The 20367-nt window shown below is 42.4% G+C and overlaps 2 protein-coding genes across 2 annotated transcripts; one reads left to right on the top strand and one right to left on the bottom strand.

The window, feature by feature from the left end:
• Positions 1 to 1427: 1427 nt before the first annotated feature.
• Positions 1428 to 12341, bottom strand: lhfpl2b (LHFPL tetraspan subfamily member 2b). The gene is made up of 3 exons (XM_012828553.3): positions 12046 to 12341; positions 7471 to 8210; positions 1428 to 4620 (listed from the first exon to the last, which is right to left on the bottom strand). The coding sequence occupies exons 2-3, from the start codon at positions 7883 to 7885 to the stop codon at positions 4364 to 4366; spliced, it is 672 nt and encodes a 223-aa protein (XP_012684007.1). The 5' UTR covers positions 7886 to 8210; positions 12046 to 12341; the 3' UTR covers positions 1428 to 4363.
• Positions 12342 to 16494: 4153 nt separating this feature from the next.
• On the top strand, positions 16495 to 20162 carry LOC105901214 (betaine--homocysteine S-methyltransferase 1-like). Its single transcript, XM_012828633.3, has 8 exons — positions 16495 to 16651; positions 17185 to 17317; positions 17698 to 17810; positions 17919 to 18110; positions 18260 to 18407; positions 18549 to 18731; positions 18964 to 19192; positions 19743 to 20162. The coding sequence occupies exons 1-8, from the start codon at positions 16634 to 16636 to the stop codon at positions 19930 to 19932; spliced, it is 1206 nt and encodes a 401-aa protein (XP_012684087.1). The 5' UTR covers positions 16495 to 16633; the 3' UTR covers positions 19933 to 20162.
• The last annotated feature ends 205 nt before the right edge of the window (positions 20163 to 20367 follow it).

Below are 20367 nucleotides of genomic sequence, written 5' to 3'. Positions count from 1 at the left end.
AGGTTGATTACATTTTGGATGCACATGGTACAGGAAGATGTGGTATGAACTATGTGCATGTATATATGTGTGTATATATATATGTATGGGTAATATATATGTATGGGTATATATGTATATATATGTATGGATAATATCCACTCTGGATGTTTTAAACGGGTTTGAGTGATATTGTTATGGTTAACACTGTTTTCCGATCAGTTGTGCATGTCTTCACTGAGCTATGAAAGAACAATAAAAGGGTGTCCAACACTGCTCCGTAAACTCCTCAAACCCACCATCCATCACCCCCCCCCCCCCCCCCCCCTGCTGTTTAACGTGATAAATGGTGGCTTGGATGGGGCAGGTTGGGGGTCAGTGCCCTTGTGACAACAAGGTCTTGCTTTGCCCCCCTCCCCCCCCCAACTCTCCTCCTCCCACAACATTTTTTTCATGAATCATGAATATCTGTAAATAATGCGTAATTTCCCCCAAATCATTTCCACAAAATTATACATGGTGTCATTAAGCACACATGTTTATATGTTGTTGTGAACACCTGCACCCACCAACCTCTCCATGGAATTTAGCTGCATCTGGAATTCTCCCCAGTTCCCAGAGAGACAAAAAAAAACCAAAAAAAAACTGCATCCTGGCAACCACAGTTGCACTGGTGTGGAACTATTAATGGACTCTTACACCAGTCCATTAATATCCTAATTATCCTGCTGTCTGCCCCTAACTCTGACCTGACACCTACAGGCTGATAATCAAACTCACTAAACACATCCGCTCACAAGTTTGCCCACTTCCCCACCAAACACTGACCTGGGACACTCCGAAAGAAGACACCCACAAATACTTAAAAACAACTGTAGGGGGGGGGGGGGGGGGGGGGGGGGGTGTCATCATATCCCATGTCCCCCTCTTTACCTCATTCCCCCAACTCTGCGTTGGGCAGTGAGTGGCGCCTCACACGAGATGAACCATCTGCCCACGCTTGTTTGGATAGCATTTTCTGTGGGATGTCCTAACAGCATTCATCAGGGCCCTGTGGGTCTCACAGGGGGGGCATTAATCACCACGGGCCTAATTATAAATTGATTGTGTGGTCACACAAGACAAAGAGGCCTCTCTCTCTCTCACACACACACACACACAAACACACCACAGGCACGTTCCTATCCTTGTCTCTGGCCAGTCATGCCTACAGTCAGCAACTGGACGACAGAGTTCCATCACATGATGCTGTGATGATGCTCCAGAACTAGCCCTCCTCACAGCAAGCTTTTTCAGGGTCGGTTGGCTACTACTAGAGCTTACTTGAGGAATGTTTATTGGAATGGACACTTCAAAGCAGTGTTTTATAAGTATGTGGTGTTGAATGTTTGTGTTATCTGACATGCATTGAATGTGTAGAGTGTGTGCAAAGTCACTTTTCCAAAGGCTTTTTCAGAGTGATATTTCTTTTATTTAAAAAAAAAAAATGACATAAGAACTTCCAATTCCAATGAAGTAACAAAAAAGCAAAGAGTATGTTACATTATTTAAACTCCCACATTACTTAATCCCATTACTGACGTCTGATTTGAGACTCTAGAAAATGTTTCTCATGAATATAATCACATGTGTTAATGGAACAGTTGATTCATTTTCTGATTAACTACATTTCTAGCAATAAAACAATAGTCTTTGCTAATTAGAGAAAATCATGAACTCACTTTTTTTTTTAAATAGCTTCAATTTGAACAGATTATGTGCAGAAGATTCAGCAGTGAGTCTGAGCTGATTTTCCCTCTGCTTGCACTCTGGTCCTTCCTCCACCAGAGGGCACTATAGTGGAATATTGCACATCTCTTACTTGCACCACATTAAATACAGATGCAACAGATGACAGAACAAAGCAATGTCATGCACAGCAATTAGTTTGGCACCTTAGATGACAAACAGCAATTTAAAAAGTCATAAAAAAAGACAACAACAAATTCATGTCAGTACAGTACGCTAGAGCCATTCCACAACGCCATGAGCCTGAGCAAAGTGTTGGTGGCTTTGGTGGTGCTTTTCTTGCTATGATGTATTATAGAGGTTGTCATATACTGAAAGATAAAGAAATTGTTTACTTTTTGTTTTCTAAAACAGCTCCTTCCATCCACTTTGGCAGATAAGCTGATGGTTTTATACAAAGGCAGTCAGAGCCACACCAAAATTAACTGTTTGAAAATGCTGTTGCCCGTTGTTTTCGTATGGAGAAATGTGGGCAGACTGTGAGAGGTATAAAGATGTGTTTGGTGGAATATGTGTTTAAAGCTTTATGCTTTTGTTTTGTCTTTCATCAAACAGGTGTGTCAAAACCACTATGGCTGGTAGGCTGGCTATTTTTGGAGTATACTGCATGATGTATGACAATGGTTTATCATCTGAAAAGGCTAAACATTTGTTTAAAAAAGAAAACAACAACAACGGAGTGTAAAAGCGCGTACATTTCCAGCTTTTTAATGAGTGCAGTATAAAGCAATCCTCATAGGCTTAAAGCACAGCTTCTTTTTTATCCTTAAGTTTCCATGTTTCCTTTATGCATTCTAATCACCAGAATAAGCTTCATGTGAAACGCTCCCTGCCCCATTAATGAACTGAAAGGAGCTATAAGTGGTCTGAATGCTAGTCAGTATGGTTGTAGTGGTTGGCGACTGGTAGTGGTTAAAATGCATTACAAAAGTGATAAGGGTGGGTATCGCGAGGGACCATTTGTTTTCATTACAATTCTTCATTAACTATATCATGATTCTGTCAAAATCATGACTATTTTAACACACTGCAATTCTTTGACAGTATTGCGATATATTCTGGCCTCATTTTTCTGTTCCGTTTCTGCTTTTAAAAGAAGAAATCATTCAAAAATACTGAGTAGTATTAACATAGAAATGACTAAGACATTCTAAACACCATATTAAGAGCTATGAAAGCAAATTAATTTGTTAGTAGCCTATCCATGATGTCTTTATATATTTATAACACTAATAACTCAAAAAGATTGATTCTTGATGCATTTGATTTGATGTATCACGCTATAAATCATATATCAGGATACTCACAATGCCATGTATCATCTTGTAAAATCACAAAATCATGAAATCAGCTGTACCAATATTCTCCCCACCCCTTAAGTGCCCCTCATGACTGCCTGCTTTATGGAATGCAATCTCTTCTCTGCTGTGTACTGTGGACCACAAATACTCAAAATAATCAGTTATCAACACTTGTGACCTCCACATGTTCGCCGAACATGCTTTACCATCAGTGCGGCCTGGCATTTCTTTGCAGGGTCCGCGTGCGCTGGTAAACTCGAGATAAATGAAAGTAAACATTATCAATACGTGAAATGAGAGGGATTCCCGTTGCACCATTTATGGGAACATGAGACCAAGCTGCCATGTCCCCAACTGAGCCCCCCCCCCCCCCCCCCCATCCCATGTGAAAGCGTATTGTCTCCCACACACGTACAAACTTAGATGCTGAGCTAACCATGGTTCTTACTGCCTGTCCGTCTCCTCCTGATCCATATTTGTAAAGAGTGGCAGCGCTACAAGGCACACATTTTTTACAGTAATCCAAAATATGTTATTTCTCTGGAAGTAGATTTCACCATTAAAGAATCTACGGCCAAATAAGGGTAAACGAAACACTGGAGCCGTGCAAAGCAGCTGCGTGGTATGTCGCTTTCTCTTTTTCAAAGTCTTCCAAGTGAGTCACTCTCATTTGTCTCGTGTTGTACTCATTCCAGGATCTCTTTGTGAGTCCCAAGCAAACAGAAATTATAATTATAATTGAACTTTGAAACATAATAACCATCAGGACATACTGGCTAAAACATACTAGGATTTTGATCATTCTTCATAAAATGTGATATCTACACATTAAAATATCTAGTGCTTTTAAGCATCGCTTGATATTTTTCTCAAAGTACATTCACCTAATCTATTACATTTCTCCACGAAAAAAACAAAGGCCTTACTAGTATACTTTCAGTAATACGTAAGTGGTAGTGATGTCCTTGGTTTCATTTTGTCTAACTACATACCTAAAACGCCTATCACATGCTAAGTAAAAATGGTACAGGGCTGGTGTGCTAGGAATGCTGGTATTTACCCCACCCTAGACAAATTGACCAGCCAGGGACAAATGGGTGGGTTAAAATGCCCTCCTCTCATGCCTGCTGCTTAAGAGAGACTGTTATGATCTCACTAAAATTACATGCTGGCTTTGTGCATCCTGGGTGGTTGACAGTGGTTCTAACATGGTAAAATGACAACTTTACGATCCCTTTAGAAATCATGGTCCTTGTAATGCCGTGGCTGTGCTCTTTTTTTTTTTTCTTTTCTTTTCACAGCACACAAACAAGGCTTCTTCCCTCTTCAATCTCGTCCTGGACCTTGTCGCTCGACGTGGCTTTCTCGGCCTGGGCGGAGAACATGGCGCAGAAGAACGTGAGCACGGTTCCACCGATGGCCGCGTAGAACGCCCAGCCCAGCGAGCAGTCGCCCACCCGGTACGGTGAGCTGTCCTCGCCGCAGTACTGCCTGACCTTGTCACAGCCCCAGCCGGCCGGGTACAGCATCAGACCCATGATGAGGAACAGACCTAACGGGAATAATGAGATAGCAGTTAGAAACAGCCTATTTAGAGAGTGTGTGTGTGTGTGGGGGGGGGGGGTTAGAAGTCAGAAAAAGAAGTTTAGGTGGGCTAGAAGTCAGAAAAAAAAAATGAATGGTATAAAATCTGGTTCAGTATTCAGGATTTCAGAGGAGACGCTTCTATGTGTGGTGAGAGTTGGGAGGACGTGTCGTGGCCAGCGAGTGTTTTGTAGCTGAAGACGGTCCTCTCAAAGCCTGGCCCTCACGGTCATGGATGGCCTATACACTGGCCATTTATGGCCTGAGGCTAGTGAGAAGATTTGTGTGGAATCCTCTTGATTACTCACAGATGTTGCAATGTGCCATCTGGACGAGCAGTGGGCAGCTCCAAACTAGCAACGCACTGGGGCCTTCATTTGTGTGAGTGTGTGTGTGTGTGTGTGTGTGTACACTTCTCAGTGCAGACACGGACTGAACAAGCAACTGTAATACCAGCCCGAAGACTTTTCATTAGGAGAGAGCATATAAAACACGCATCCACTGTGTTTCCCCCATGAAGCCCAGATCGAGGCCTGACTGTTGCCGTTCCAGAGAGGGGCCGACACACATAGTAAGCGAATGAGCAAACCACAGCAGAACAAACAGCATATCTCATTGATCCTATCTGGGCTAATCTTGTGCATGCATATCCCTCTGCTGAGCCGGGCCAGCATGCGTTCCCTCAGACATCACAATAGGCATGTAGCATCCTGCCCCTGGAGTTGCAGTTGAAAGTTGCTCAATGTCTCTGCGTCGTCGTGTAATTATTCCGCCCTGTTGAAAGGCCCTGGGAGGAACTCGCTGTGTAGCGTATGGTTGAGTGCGTGGCCGCAGTACGTAAATGAGACTGAAGTAATTCTTTGATTTCATTTATGTGATGGAATGGGCCTCCTGGAGATACGAGCAGATACTTCAAAGCCTTCTTTCAGGGACTGATGATAAGGGACGTTCTTTTTCTCACACACATCTTATGTCTCCGAGGGTCTAATTCATATTTGTCTAATTCATTGATTCTGATTCCGGGGACACCAACTTCAGAGAAAAAGCAAATTAGTTTCATGACTGAAGCAACATGCCAACATATTTAGAACTTCCATTGACTAAAAGATCACTATTTTCCCAACTAAAGAAGCACACAACATGCATTAACATGGTGGTGCCAAACACTTAAGATTGTCTCGAGACAGAAAAAACCTCCCTCCTCAAACACATCTGTGTCTGGGAGATCTCGCGAAGGGATGCGACTCTGCATGTTTCAGTCCAACCAACACATGAATCAATTTCTCAAGCAAATAAATCAATGCCAAACGCTGCCAGTGCAACAATGAAGTGCTTGTGGGCTCCAGCATGGATGCACAGGCCCAGTGGCGGAGATTTCCCCGCAGACAATAAAAAGCCCAGTGGGGTTAACCTCCAGGAAGCTGCCCGTTATAGACACTTTTCCGAGGGCAGCACTGGATGCACAAATTACGGAGGTCTGCGCCATAACAGTATACTACAACTTTGGCGATGAGATTGGCCCCCGCCATAATTGTTTCTAAATGTATGCCCCAGCACATTTTCCCAGAGCCAGTGACGCGGTCTCCTGAAGCCAAGGCCCGGTGGGGTCTGTTTTGAGGTGGCCAGAGATGAGGGTAAACAGGCTCAGAATAAGGAGGGGGGGGGGGGGGGGTTGATCAGGAAAGGCAATGTTGTAAACACATATTTCCTGCCACTCTCACATTATAATGACAGGATGTCAGGTGGACAGCCTTGAGGTTAAAAGCAGCTCCGCACTGGGGTGACCCGCTGCTCTGTGGTAGTCCAGAGGAAACGCTGAGCACAATACACAAAATCTCCCTAAGAAGTAGGTTCCGACAGTAGCAGCCATTTTTATTATTTGGGGCAGACTTGTTTGGGAGATCTGACATCAAGGAAGCGCGACTTCCTCTGAGATCAGTGTGTGAGTGCTAACAGACATCAACTGAAAGTGGGTTACGGTCAACTGGTTACACAAGAAAGCATTTCAAGAGGCCGTCAAATGATCCCTGACGGTCTCTGACAGCAGCTAGACTCGTAAGCCTTCCCCGGGTAAAAACGTGCTCCACACATGACCAGTACCACTGCTGCCACGATCAAATACCAAACTAATGGCCATTCATCAAAACACCCCTCATCACATGAGAGAAAGTTGGGACAGAGGCCTGCATATCATCCGGCGTCATCTTTTTGGAGCTCAAAGCTCCCTGTTTGACTTCTTCTAAACTCCACTTCCACAGGAGGTTAGACTAATGTTTCGTTTAAAAAAATATATTTCCTCTATGAAAAAAACATGATGCCCCTCGCTAACAAGCTTAAGCCCCAAGCTAAACAACAGAACAACAGCCCCCCCCCCCCCCTAACCACTGCCACAGCGAATCAGGCTTTCCACATGGTGTATCTCCGACGAAAGAGGACAAATGACAGAACAGTTCACACATTAAGATAAAAGCCAGTTGGACGCAAACACTTTTACATGTGGGTTAACCCACTTAAGACTGAGCATGACTCAGGCGTTCATAACATCTGAATAATCTGTAATGTAATTGTCCATCGCTTGTTTTTTAACCTTTCTGCCTGAGAGCAGAACACAGCGAGGCGTACGGAACTGTTCATATTGAGTCACTCTTCCTCACACATGCACTCAATTAACAGCTAGCAGTATCTAAGCGCCGCACAAAATAATAAAACACACACTCTCTGGTATATAACAGTCAGCAAATGATGACTTTACAGGAAGAAAGTAAAGTTTAAATGGTTGGAGGGGGGTAGGGGTGAGGGGGTTCAGAGATGCCCTTACCTGCAATACCCTGAAGCAGGCCACAAACATTGAAGATGCTCTTCCTCATGATGCTCTGGAAACACATACTGAAGACTGCGAAGAGTGCCACGACGGACAGTATGAGGATGGCCACGGCGAGGAATATAACCGTGGCCTGCCAGAATCCACTGGCGATCTCACCAAAGTGGGCCGCGTAGGGTCCACATTGGATGTCGCGGTGGTGATAGGGCACCTTTCTGCAGCGGGCGTAAAGGCCCAGTATGGGGCGGTGGGTCCTAGAGGAGAGCCGAAAGCTACCGTTGGTAGTGATGGGCCCGCTGGGCGGGCTGACCAGCCAATCATTGCCCATGAAAGCGATGAGCTCAGCGAACGCCACCACGATGCTCAGCAGAGTCCATAGCATGGAGCGGCACGTTACGATCACATGACACATGGCTCTGGTCCTGGCTTCCTCTGGCTTTAGCTCTGTCTCTGACCTTGGGCGTGTGGTGCGTGAAACTCAGAGGGACAGGAAAAGTGATGTTCTTGATGAGAAAAAAATTTGGTGTGTGTCAAAGGACCCGCCGGGGGAAAAAGTCAGTATGTGTCATCCAGATGAGAAGTGGTCCATGTAAACATCTCTCTTCACAGATGTCAGAGTAGGCGAGGGGGGAGCAGATTTTTTGCCGCTGACAGCTTCTCGCCGATGACTCACATCACAGCATGGACCCAGAACCCTCCCGAAAGTCCTTCAGTCAAATCCTTTGGGGAAAAAACAGCTAGAAGAGAAAAAGGAAACCCAAATGTTTAGAGAGAGAAAGGCATATGCATATGTGACTGATTCAAGGCATGACCAATACAGTTAACTACAACAGGGACGTCCCTCCTCTGAAGACCTAGCACTGATGATTGCTCAAGAGTTGTGAATCAGCACACTCACTTCCTCAATGGCAGTTTTTTCCCTACCACTCCCAAGGTGCAATTCACTCACTGTCTGGGCAGTTTATTTTTCCAACAGTGATCTACGTAGACCTATCAAAGAAATGACTATTGATAAAGCTATGTCTCTGGGTAGTTTATTTCCCAACAGTGATCTACATAGATCTATCAAAGACATGACTATTGATAAAGCTATGCCACACTTTCAAAATATTGAGCTTACTAGGTCATACCACCTTAAGGAAAACAGTCAGAATTGAAAACTTATGTACACACTGTAACAAATTATAGTCCATTTTCGAGACACGTCAGACATATGGTATGGACTTGTCCACTGAGATCATACCTGATACTTGTTAGCATGCACTGGGTTTGAAAAAGCCTCGGCAGCCCCACAGCAGCTGATAATATCTTACAGACACAATAACAGAGAATGACGTGCGGGAGTCTTCAAAAAATAAATCCATGTAAGTACACCATAAGTAGTTCTGCGGAGATGCGTTGTGTATTGAGATTAAATAAGAGTGCAAACTGACTTTCCATTTCACCCGTGAAACAGGTGAGGCACTAAAGTGAGCAAACAGACACACTGAGGGGTTTTGGGACCGACCGCTGCCAAGTTTATGCAATCAGTCACACAGCTGCAGACGTGTCAACGCTTGCAGGTGTGGGAAGACCGAGCGAAACACAGAGGGGGTGGGAGCGTGCTGTCGCACAGCACACCGCACTTCTTTGCTGAAATTATTGACAAAGTACTCTTCCGTGTCACCTCACTTGAAACGTTCTTGTGAAGTGTCCTTAATTAAGCTTAGCGCCATCCCCACAGGGCCAATACAATAACGCCACATTTGATCTGAACAAGGCCATATTTCCATATTGCTCAGTGAGGGAAGGTGTCCTTATGTTCCTGCCTCTGTGTAATTGCATTGCTATGTCACAGCGTATGTTGAATCAGCTAAGAATCAACATGAGTGGACAGTGATGCCATTCCCACGTACATGTGAGCTGTGCATGCGAGTAATACATCTCGTGTCTGGTTATGTATTCACACTTCTGATAAAAGCGAATCAAACTACCAAGAGCAGTCAAATTGTTAGCCTTGGCTAATTAAGATTTCAAGTTGTTGGCATAACTTTGTGAGTCCCCCACATTTCATGGATGGCTTAAGAGAACATTACTTCAGGGGCAGAATTACATAACATATTTACTTACTATCATTTTGATATATTTCCCTTCTATTACTTCATGCCCTGAAGTCATGGAATTCACTTGCTGACAGAAATGCTCATAGGCTTTCCTCCACCCTTCAGCAGCAGTACATTTGCCTTAGATAAAAAGTGCATATCTCTTTTATTATGTGCTCATTCCTTCCTTGTTCATGCAAGTGCCTGATTTGAGAATGTACACACCTAAAGTCATGGAAGGTGAAGGCCCTTAGAACCTTACTCTGGTAAACTGGTTGATGGACAGCTTCTAACACTTTACCAAGTAAAGTCTGAGTTATGATGTGCTAATTCAAGATCCCCCTTTTAACAGGAAATAGACTTTGAAACAGAAATGTTAACAACCACAGATTAACCTTATTTGAGGATCTTGTGGTCAGTGACGAGACAGCTGGTTGATTATGGTTACTTGTAGATCTTTCCATTTGCTAAAATAAAAACTACACTGAACTAAAACTCATCGGCTAATAAATGTGTATGAGCCTAATATAAACTAGGCTTATGCTGTGAAAAACTATGTCAAAAGGTGTAGGCTATAAAGGGGTGATTTGACATACATGGTTGGCTGAAAAATCTAAGAATTGAAAGTATATGAAAAGAAAGGTTCTTTTAAACATCAGCTGGATACAGTTATGCAAAAAGTGCATTTTTGGGTAAGAGCCAATGCATGCAGATTTCTTTGGCTGATGATGCTTTAAAAATGAAAAGCTTTACCCAAAACAGGATGTCTATCTGACTGTCAAAATCTATTTCTACAAATCCTTTGGTTCTTCTGACCATATCAAACCCAACAATTGTCCATAAAGAATTATCTTAACCGTATTAATGGTAATCACAAAACATTAACCGCACGAAACACCAACAAAGAAATGTGTAATACTTCCCATTTATGAGCATTTAAAACATTCATTCATTAGTTAACATTAATAATCATAAAAGTCAAGTACACCTTAAGTAATACTGAATCATGCCGTATCATGCAGTGGTTTTTCAGTGTTAAATAATATATTGCTCCTGTATTTGTTATTATGACCATCACCTACAGTATTACAAAACATTAGGCAATGGAAATTGCGATAGATAATGCTTTATTTACGTAAACTAGGCTACTGCATTGGATTCATCATAATTAAGGGAAACTTAATATAAACCGCAATCCACACCATGTTTCTAGACCGCTCTTATTCTGTATTCTCTCATCTGCATACGGAAGGAATGATCCACACTGTTCTCCAGCACCTGTCAAAGAGATTCTTTGAAAGCTTTGACACAGGTCTGTAAGACAGGCCATAAATCACTGGGCTGCACTGTAGTGTCTCACATTTTCCCCTGCCACATCTGCAGTGTAGGACTTAAAACAGGCATCCTCACCAAATAATTGTTTCAAGCCTCAATAAATTATTCATTGTTTCCAAAAAAAAAAAAATCCAGTTAGGGGACAATGCCCTTGAAAATCAACAGATTTAGGAAAAGGCCTCTGGTTACTAAAAGAGTATCCTAGGCCTTGGTGTCTTGAGATGTGGGTGAGCACAGCAATGGTACTTAAGACTAGATTCAAAATGGTCACTCGACCACAAACAGTTTATAGTTTTCCCTTACGCCATAACAGGCCCAGTTCAATAATATTATCCAGGTTCACCCAACAGATGGGAATATGGAGCAAGACCATATGGGTGGTTCTTTTTAGTTACTATAAAGGGCGTTAATGCCACGGATGAGGAACTTCAATGCTAACTAAATTAGAATTAACTGTAAGTGGGCTTGACTCAGCAAATCCATGTGATATTTAAAACATCATATGTAGCCTACCTCCTTGTAATTAGCCCACATCCCACCGGTTAGCCTACTGTGAGGAGGAGACTTAGCTGAAGAGCAGCTACAGTTGTCTGAGGCCAGTTTCCAGCTAAACAATAAAACCACTGCTTTCGTCGCCCTTCTGGGGAATCCTGAATAATAAAAGAAACCTCTAACGCAAATCTCAATCTAGACGCCAACCTTTTCCCACGCAGGATACAATTGTAACGGTTTTGAGCCTATGAATCCTTTCAACTCAAACAGATTTCATCCTTGTGGTAGGTTAGGCTGGCTTGACTACAGGCTAATTTGGCCAAAATGTAATGTGTTCTGTTGTCTGTTCTCAAATACTTCAAAGTGAAGTCTGTATTATGAAAGTACAAACACTTTTTTCTTGACTGGCTAGCATCTGTCTCAAAACCAAAAGGGTAGTAGCCAAGTTTAAACCGGTCTAAACTCAGCCAGATTTCCACTCGACGTGGGCAACGCTAGAGAGCATTAACGTTTCTGATATTTCCTAGAAACAAAAAATAGGTCAGTAGACGTTTTGCTGACGCAGAACTTTCCTTCGTGAAGACACCAGTAAAGCTGAAAAATAAGGATTGTTGTCAAAAGACTAGTCAAGCACTGAATTAAGTCACTGCAACGTTTAACTTACCAAAATCATTGAAGGTAAAGAATCATTCGCAAAAGCCGCCACCATTCAGAGGGCTTCAACTTCCAAAGATGTTGCGCGATTTTCGGTTCCGTTTTTCTTCAGTGAAACTTTAACTTATATGTCTGCAGATAGAACACGTTTAATCATCCTCACTTTGCATGTTGTATGTAACTGAAAGCAAAAGATCGTAGTTTAACAAAGGATCTGTCTCTATTCCACATCCCTTCCCCCATCCCGACTAAAAGATGACCTCAACACGTTCCCTGTCTGAGCAAGGGGTGTGTCTAAATGACCTCGGAAGTTTCACTTTTTAGAAGCAGCTAAGCTCTGCCGACCTGGTGTAACTGTTACTAAATCAGTATTTTGTTGTATACAGCCGTCAGTATGTAGTGCGACATCCACCGTCCATGATTCAGTACAGGTCATTAAGGGTGATTAGTAAACTAAATGTCTGTGAAAAGCGTCAAAGGCCTACACAGGGAATAAGACAGCACATAATGCTGACAGCATAGGCCACTATATCTTGGGACTTTCCACACTTCCGATTTGACCATCAGTATGTAAAGTGAATGATATCTAAAACTGGGTGGTTCTCTGACTCTATGACAGTATGTCCTTTGATTACATAACAAACAGCCTTGAGATATGTGAGGTCACCTTAAGCACCTGTGAAAGCCACCATAGCCACACACTGTAAAATAAACAAGAACACAGTGATTCTGTTTACACTGTACATTCCAAAGGTCAGAAGTCATGAATTAGTGTTCTCTTTAATTTACACTTGGGTGAAGAGAGAACAGTACAAATGTGGACAAAAGTGTGTCACATCAAATGCAGGGCATTTACATAAATGCCAACATGGCTGGAGAGTGCTTCTTCTGTGTGTGTGTGTGTGTGTGTGTGTGTGTGTGTGTGTGTGTGTGTGTGTGTGTGTGTGTGTGTGTGTGTGTGTGTGCGCGCGCGCGCGTGTGTGCATGTGTGTGCATTTGGGCTATTATTGGGATGGATGTGAGGTTGTGTAATTATAAGTAATAGGGAGGATGGGGCGTATTTCCTTGTTATGTGGTTGCATCACATGTGGGGCCCCCTGACTCAGAAACGACACAGTGCCCCCAGAAAACCCCCACAATGTGTGTGTGTGTGTGTGAGCCACAACCTGCGAAAGAAAGGGGGAGAGGGAGAGGGAGAGGGAGAAGAAAGCCTCTTTCACATATGAAACCCATTAATGTATTAAGGTAAAAACAACCTTGGAATAGATAACACATTTTTATTCCCAATCATTATATGATGGCAAAGTCATGGGTGTCATGTATGTATTTAACGGGATGCTACGGAGCACGGAACTCCACGAGACGTGTAAAACATGCAAGGTCTCATGCCAGTTAACTTAGCTATCCCTAGCTTACGAAACCATCTTAACAGTTGGCAGTTGCTTGTGTGTTAATATAAACTAATCAGCTACTAAGTTAAATGTATGTATTTGGTGGGCCAAGCAGTGAAGCTGCACATGCACCCTGAGGGTTCCTACCTTTTCCTATTATAATTTTAAATTGAGGAGACTGCAATGTCAGGTAGATAACTAGCTATAATTTCATGCATATGGAACTCTGCCATTTAAACTGTTTAAGGTTATTTAAAAGTTTCCTTAACTAGTTAGCTAACATAGCAACTAGGCAACCAGGAAACACCATTTGCTGCATAACCTGAAGCAAAGTTTAATTTCTCGAAATCAGCTCACCAATAAAGCGCAGTCTTGGGTTCAAAGTGGAGGCCTGCGGGCCCAGCTCAAAAGAGTGCGACACATTTTGATTGCGCGGTGCGGGCAGAAAGAAATTGATGCGTTTTCAGGAGTGGGAGAAAGACATGATTCATGGGACTCCTGCAAAATAGAAATACATATTACCAAAAATGTTCTTAAACTACAGAATGATATTCATGTTTGCACTAGAGCAGTCAGAAATAACCCATGTTTTACAGAAACAGGTGCAAGATTAGTGTTTTTTACGCACAGCACATTTTCATGGGAGCGGGCAGAAGTGGGGCCTAAAAATTAATCCTGTGAAAACGTCCACCTGCAGGATTTTGAGGGCGGGACATAATATGAAAGATGCCGGGTGGGGAGAAGGACAAAATATTACATGTTAATTTCCCCTGGAGACGTATAAAAACATTACTGTTACTGTGACTAGGTTGCCAGGGGATAGATTCATGGTTTGACTTTACCATTTTACTACCATTCCCACCCAACATAATAGCAAAATAGCAATACATAGATAGCCTTTCAGTGTAAGTGGGAATGAGGTAGAAGAGAGGGGTGATAGGAGGTACAACAAGGGGATGATTTATATGTGATATACGTTTGTGTGGGAGAATATTCAAGTTTCAGTGCAGTTTTATTAATCTGATCATTTTCAATTGGTCCATAATTTTTAGATTTGATAAATAAAGTCTTACTTTAATATTAGTTATTTGTTTTCCTGGCACCAGAATAACTAATCGGAAATATAGTCATCCATTAGTTTAATTAAATCTATCTGAGAGCAGGAATTCTCACTAGTCTGTTGTCCATCTTAGAGTTACAAATATGCATAATTCATTCATTTAGTTTGTTATGCCTGGGAACTGCGCATGGCAATTACATTTAATTTCTCACACTCACATCCTACGTCATTCCATAAATAATATTTACATAAGCGTGAGGGCATATTTCATATGAAATGAATAAAACTGATGAATAGAACTGAAGACTACCTAAGGCCCATGGACATTATGAGGGACACTGTTGCATGTAAGATATTGCTCAAAGCTGCCCTCTTCTGGTGATCCTATGTAACAGAAACACATGTGAATGAAATGGGTTAAGTGAAGCCTCATGGTCACTATCAACTTTTCACCTTATGCATCACTCTTGCAGTATATCTGAATGGCTACATGTCTTGTGTTGTTTAAAATTATTTTTTGCAATTCGTCATTTTAGAAACCCTTAATTAGAGCAATAGAGATAAATGAAAACACTTTTTGTTCTGGCCATAGTCTTAAAAACACATGTGAGAGCCAAGCATAAGCAATCTACACACTCCAGCCCTCATGGACATGTATTGGTCGTCTTTCACAGAACTGAAATATGAAATTGGGCATTGATGTGCACAGAGCCCTGCTCTACTATGTATTGCACCATGTCCCTGCTGTTCCTCTGGCTGTAGGGCCAGCCTGTGAGATCCAGTTGACACTCTGCTTAGGAAAGAACCCAGACTTTTAAATTCCTTTAGTTGGTTATAACTGACTTTCAAAATCATATCTCTGTTTTGTGCTCTAGTTTTGCAGCTGAGTAATAAATGTGCCTAATGTCCTCAATATCCTTATTTTGCAACCAACCATTTTTCTATGTACATGTGCAAATGTGGGGGGAAAATGGTCCAAGTAATGTCGTTGTGAACTAGTGAATGTTTTGCAAGCATTCTTTAAATGAGACTGTAGTTAATACTAAAATGATGGAGGGGGACTTGTATTCTGACCTTTGGCTCTGTTGATAAACACCAGAGACTACTTACGTAGTGCAAGAACTGGTCTGACCCAGAATAGACAGCATTTTAAAATGTGCTGCAGTGCTCAAGGCCAGAAACAACTGGTAGTGACCAAAGGTCCCCACCATAGCCGAGAGAGAGAAAGAAAGGTAGATAAGAGTCTTTTTAATATTTGGCACGGAGTGAGAGAGTCACTGTGAAAGAAACTGAGCGTCCAACTGTATTCTATTATTGAAAGAAGTACCATCTTAAATGAGTTAAAATGCAGGCTTTGGGATCTGCATTTCGTGGTACAAATATGAGGAAATCATGTGACCAATCATGAAATGGTTTGTTCTTGTGAACTATGTGAATGTGAACTCTAATAGCCGCTTATAAACAACTAAAGGAACGTCCTGCATAGCAGTTTTATCTTCTGAAGCTTTCATAATTAATACTACTATAACTGTAATATTTCTGTTGATAAAAAAAGTTTCATTTGATGCAGGCTAATTAGAGCACTGGACAGCAAAGCAATGGCAGTATGAAATACTCATACTCATCAAGCTATGGCTATGGGGCACTACAATAATATCAAACATGACATGGTTATTTTGACTTGATGATTCAAACTCTATTTTACTAACTATTGGCTTGATGATTCAAACAGTATTTAACCACCTCTTTTTCTTTCTGAATTAGTGTGTCAGTGTGTGTTCATGATATTGACGATTGGTGTTTATGTATGGTGGTTATCTCAAAGAAGATGGATTTCCTTTACGCCTATAATTCAAACTTTGCATTTTTTAGAGCAGGTCAGATAGGCCAGATATGAGGACATGCCATTCTGCATGGATCCAGTTCAAGCTGTGATGTTGCGGAGCAACCTAGCACTATTAGGTTGCACAATTTGTCTAGACAAATATTCGGGTTCCAATCAGCAGTCCTTTTGGTGCTATGACCTCAGAACCACCCATCTCTTAAGGATATATACAGGGCTTCTACAACATTTGGTCACTCAAGTATCAGGCTTTGAGTGGGGCTGCTGTTGCTACTGCTGCTGTTTGTAAGTGAAATTGGAAGATATGGCACCTACCAAGAAGGTAAACATTTTCCTCTTCCTCTCTGAAGCTCTTGACAAGTTTTGACATTAGTTTTGCGTTTTCTTGTTCAATAGTGTCTGTTATTTCAACCAACCAGTGGGCCCATTAGTGCAAAATGTCACAGCTTGTAAGTCTTATAAAAAATGGGGAAAACGGTTGGTTGGGTATACTTTAAAAATGTTTTCTTCCCCTTACAAAATGAAGTTATGCTTATCAGAAGTAACGGCTCTCACACTAGTCACTGATTGAAAGGCTATTGGCATTAGACTGGAAGTTACTTTTTTACTCTTTCCTTATTTTGATTTCTCCTTTCTCATACCATCCTATATTTCAATCATAGCTATCTCTCATACTCAGTTGTCTATGCACTGGATGAATGAGCAAAGTGCTACACTCAGTGTACTTGGAGCCGGTTCAAACACTCCCGTTGAGAAATGCACTCCTCCACCTGAAACCTGTGTAAATATAAAATGAGTAGAGGTGCAAGTTGATAAACTGACCAATCATCATTCTTTACATTTTTCTCCAACCAGGGAGTTCTTGAGCGTTTGAACGCTGGCGAGGTTGTGATTGGGGACGGGGGCTTCGTGTTTGCCCTGGAGAAGAGAGGCTACGTCAAGGCCGGACCATGGACCCCAGAGGCTGCTGCCACCCACCCCGAGTCTGGTGAGATTCCTATCCAACACAGTTAAACTGTGATAGCCAAAGGCTGTTTAGCTGGAGCTAAACACAGGCTCTGGAAAACAGTCTAGTTGGCATAAATGACAGTGCATGTTTGAACGACTGGACGTATGAGTCATTTAGTCGTAAAAGTAGCAGTATTTGAGATATGCAGGCAGAAGAGCTGGGGAGAGAAATGTTTCCACTTCGGTCTTTTAGTTTGGATGCAATTTCATTGGACAAATGTCCTCCTGTTGTCTCTATATGCCAGACTATAAACTATGTCATGTCATTTAAGACATCACTTGCTAAGTATTCCTTTTTGTTATGCCTACAAATGTGTCACCTCTTGATGAGAATATGGACTTTTTCTGTTTGTGTTTCAGTTCGTCAGCTGCACAGGGAGTTTCTGAGAGCTGGGGCTAATGTCATGCAGACATTCACATTTTACGCCAGTGATGATAAACTTGTTAATAGAGGCCAGAAGCTGGCTTTCACTGTAGGTTTTTGCTACTTCTCAGCACTTCTGTTAAAACCATTGAGAAACGATGTGATTCGTGAGCCCGACTGCCTCTGATTGCTGTATTCCACTGTCGTCGGTTTCCAGGGGCAACAGATCAATGAGGCTGCCTGTGACCTCGCCAAGGAGGTGGCCAATGAGGGAGATGCACTGGTCGCGGGTGGCATTTGCCAAACCCCCTCCTACCTGAGCTGCAAGAGCGAGAGTGAAGTGAAGGCCATTTTTAAGAAACAAGTCGATGTCTTTGTGAAGAAGAATGTGGACTTTCTCATTGCAGAGGTCTGTATAATATATGACACATGAATTTTGTGGTACTATAGCCAAAAGTGTTATCTCAAAAGTGCTATTTTTTTTACTTTGCCTGTCATGGGTACAGTACTGTTGAAGTCATATATTTAAGAGGTGATGTTTTTATTTCGCATTGGCAGTACTTTGAGCACGTGGAGGAGGCCGAGTGGGCAGTTCAAGTCCTGAAGGCCACTGGGAAGCCTGTGGCTGCTTGTCTGTGCATCGGGCCTGAGGGAGACTTAAACAGTGTCAGCCCTGGGGACTGTGCTGTCAGACTGGTCAAAGCTGGTATGCTATTTAAAGTACACCAACTTGCTGATAATAAGAAAGAAAAGTTTTAAAGAAAATAAAACGCTCAGTGGCAACTGTTATAATGGCCAACGTTTCTTGCCCTACTTACCTCATTTTAATCTGCACCCTTGTTCACAGGTGCTCAGATTGTGGGAGTGAACTGTCACTTTGATCCCATGACTTGTGTGGAAGCCGTCAGGCTCATGAAAGAAGGGGTGGAGCGTGCAGGACTGAAGGCACACTACATGTGCCAGCCCCTGGCCTTCCACACTCCAGACTGCAACCGACAGGGCTTCATTGACCTCCCAGAGTTCCCATTTGGTACACTGTCACAACATGTTTTGTAAAGAAAAATACAAAGTAGTGTAAAAAGTTCTAAACAATAAAATGTGCCTTCAGCTAAATTATTTAAAAAATATGCATTAAACTATACCTTACGTCTAAAAGTAGACCACAAGCTAGTGAGAATATGTTGAGTATTGTAATGACTAACTAAGAAGTGCTGTCACTAGTTGTTTTTCAGTTAACTAAGACCCTATATTTCACATCTCAGGCCTGGAACCCAGAATTCTCACCAGGTGGGACATGCACAAATATGCCAGGGAGGCTTACAAAGTAGGGATTCGTTTCATCGGCGGCTGCTGCGGGTTTGAGCCCTACCACATCCGGGCTGTTGCAGAGGAGCTGGCCGCAGAGAGAGGCATCCTGCCCCCAGCATCTGAGAAGCACGACCTGTGGGGCAAAGGCCTGGAAATGCACACCAAACCCTGGGTCCGGGCCAGGTAAGACTTGTGTAAACTGTTCATGCCTAGTTTTCACTGCTGATACTTTTCTAGTTACGCTGCCCATTGTATAATTCAGTTGGGTCACACTGTACAGAACACAAACAAAGATGACTATGGTATTATGTAATCTTAACCTATGTACATTCACTGCTCAAAAATCTCTTTGTTTTGGTCCCAGACCCAATAGTTATTGATTTTGTTTCTGCCCTCCTCTCAGATGACTAGGAAAGAGACTTAAACGTTTACTTAAGCACCAAAGATTTCTAATTGTTATCTGTCAGCCTAGTATAAGTTCCCTCCTGGCAGGACTTTGTTTATTCAAGAACCAATATATGAACCACGACAGATAGAGATGGTTATACCACATGTTTTAAATATCTTGGGTCCCTTCTGGATGCTCAAAACAATGTCATCCATTTCCTCTGTAACTTATTCAACATGTAAAACTAAACCCATGCATCTTGCAAGTAACTGTCAAGATACATTTATCCCAGGCAGGTCTTCGAATGCAGAGGTGTAAAATCATGTTCCCTCTTTACCCCTCTAGGTCCCGCAGAGATTACTGGGAGACTCTGAAGCCAGCCTCTGGTCGCCCCGACTGCCCCTCCATGTCACACCCTGAGGGGTGGGGGGTGACCAAGGGCCATGCAGATCTCATCCAACACGCGGAGGCCACCTCTGCTCAGGAGATCCAGCACCTGCTGCAAATGCAGAAGAAAGCCAAGAGCAGTGCCTAGAATGCCCCCTGTCCATCCTTACAAACAGCAACTGTTTAATTAGAAAAATCCCAGAAAGAGCAGAGATGGAGGGAAGAAGAGGGAATGGGGGAGAAGGGAAAGACTGCCATTTCTTTCAATTTCAGCATGCAGACGCAAGCATTGGCAACAGCTGGTCATGCACTGGTGTGTTCACATGAATCTCATGTGCTGTACAGCCCCACAACCAATAAATTAAGACATCTCACATACACTTGTTGTTGAGTTTTTGTGTTGAGGTTTATCTATTAGGAAACATGTCTTCTATGACTTGGTCAGTAATCTTATTTCAATATATTTCAACATCTTATTACAGACTCAGTAAAATGACATAATTTTGTCTTTTTTTTGTAAAATGCCATTTTACACTTGCTCAGAGTGATGTTTCACATTTTGACAGCAATTTCAAGTAGAGCC

The sequence above is a fragment of the Clupea harengus genome, chromosome 7, assembly GCF_900700415.2.
Source record: "Clupea harengus chromosome 7, Ch_v2.0.2, whole genome shotgun sequence".
NCBI lineage: Eukaryota > Metazoa > Chordata > Actinopteri > Clupeiformes > Clupeidae > Clupea > Clupea harengus.
Note: the sequence above shows the minus strand (reverse complement) of the source record. Positions and strands in the feature narration are given on the sequence as shown.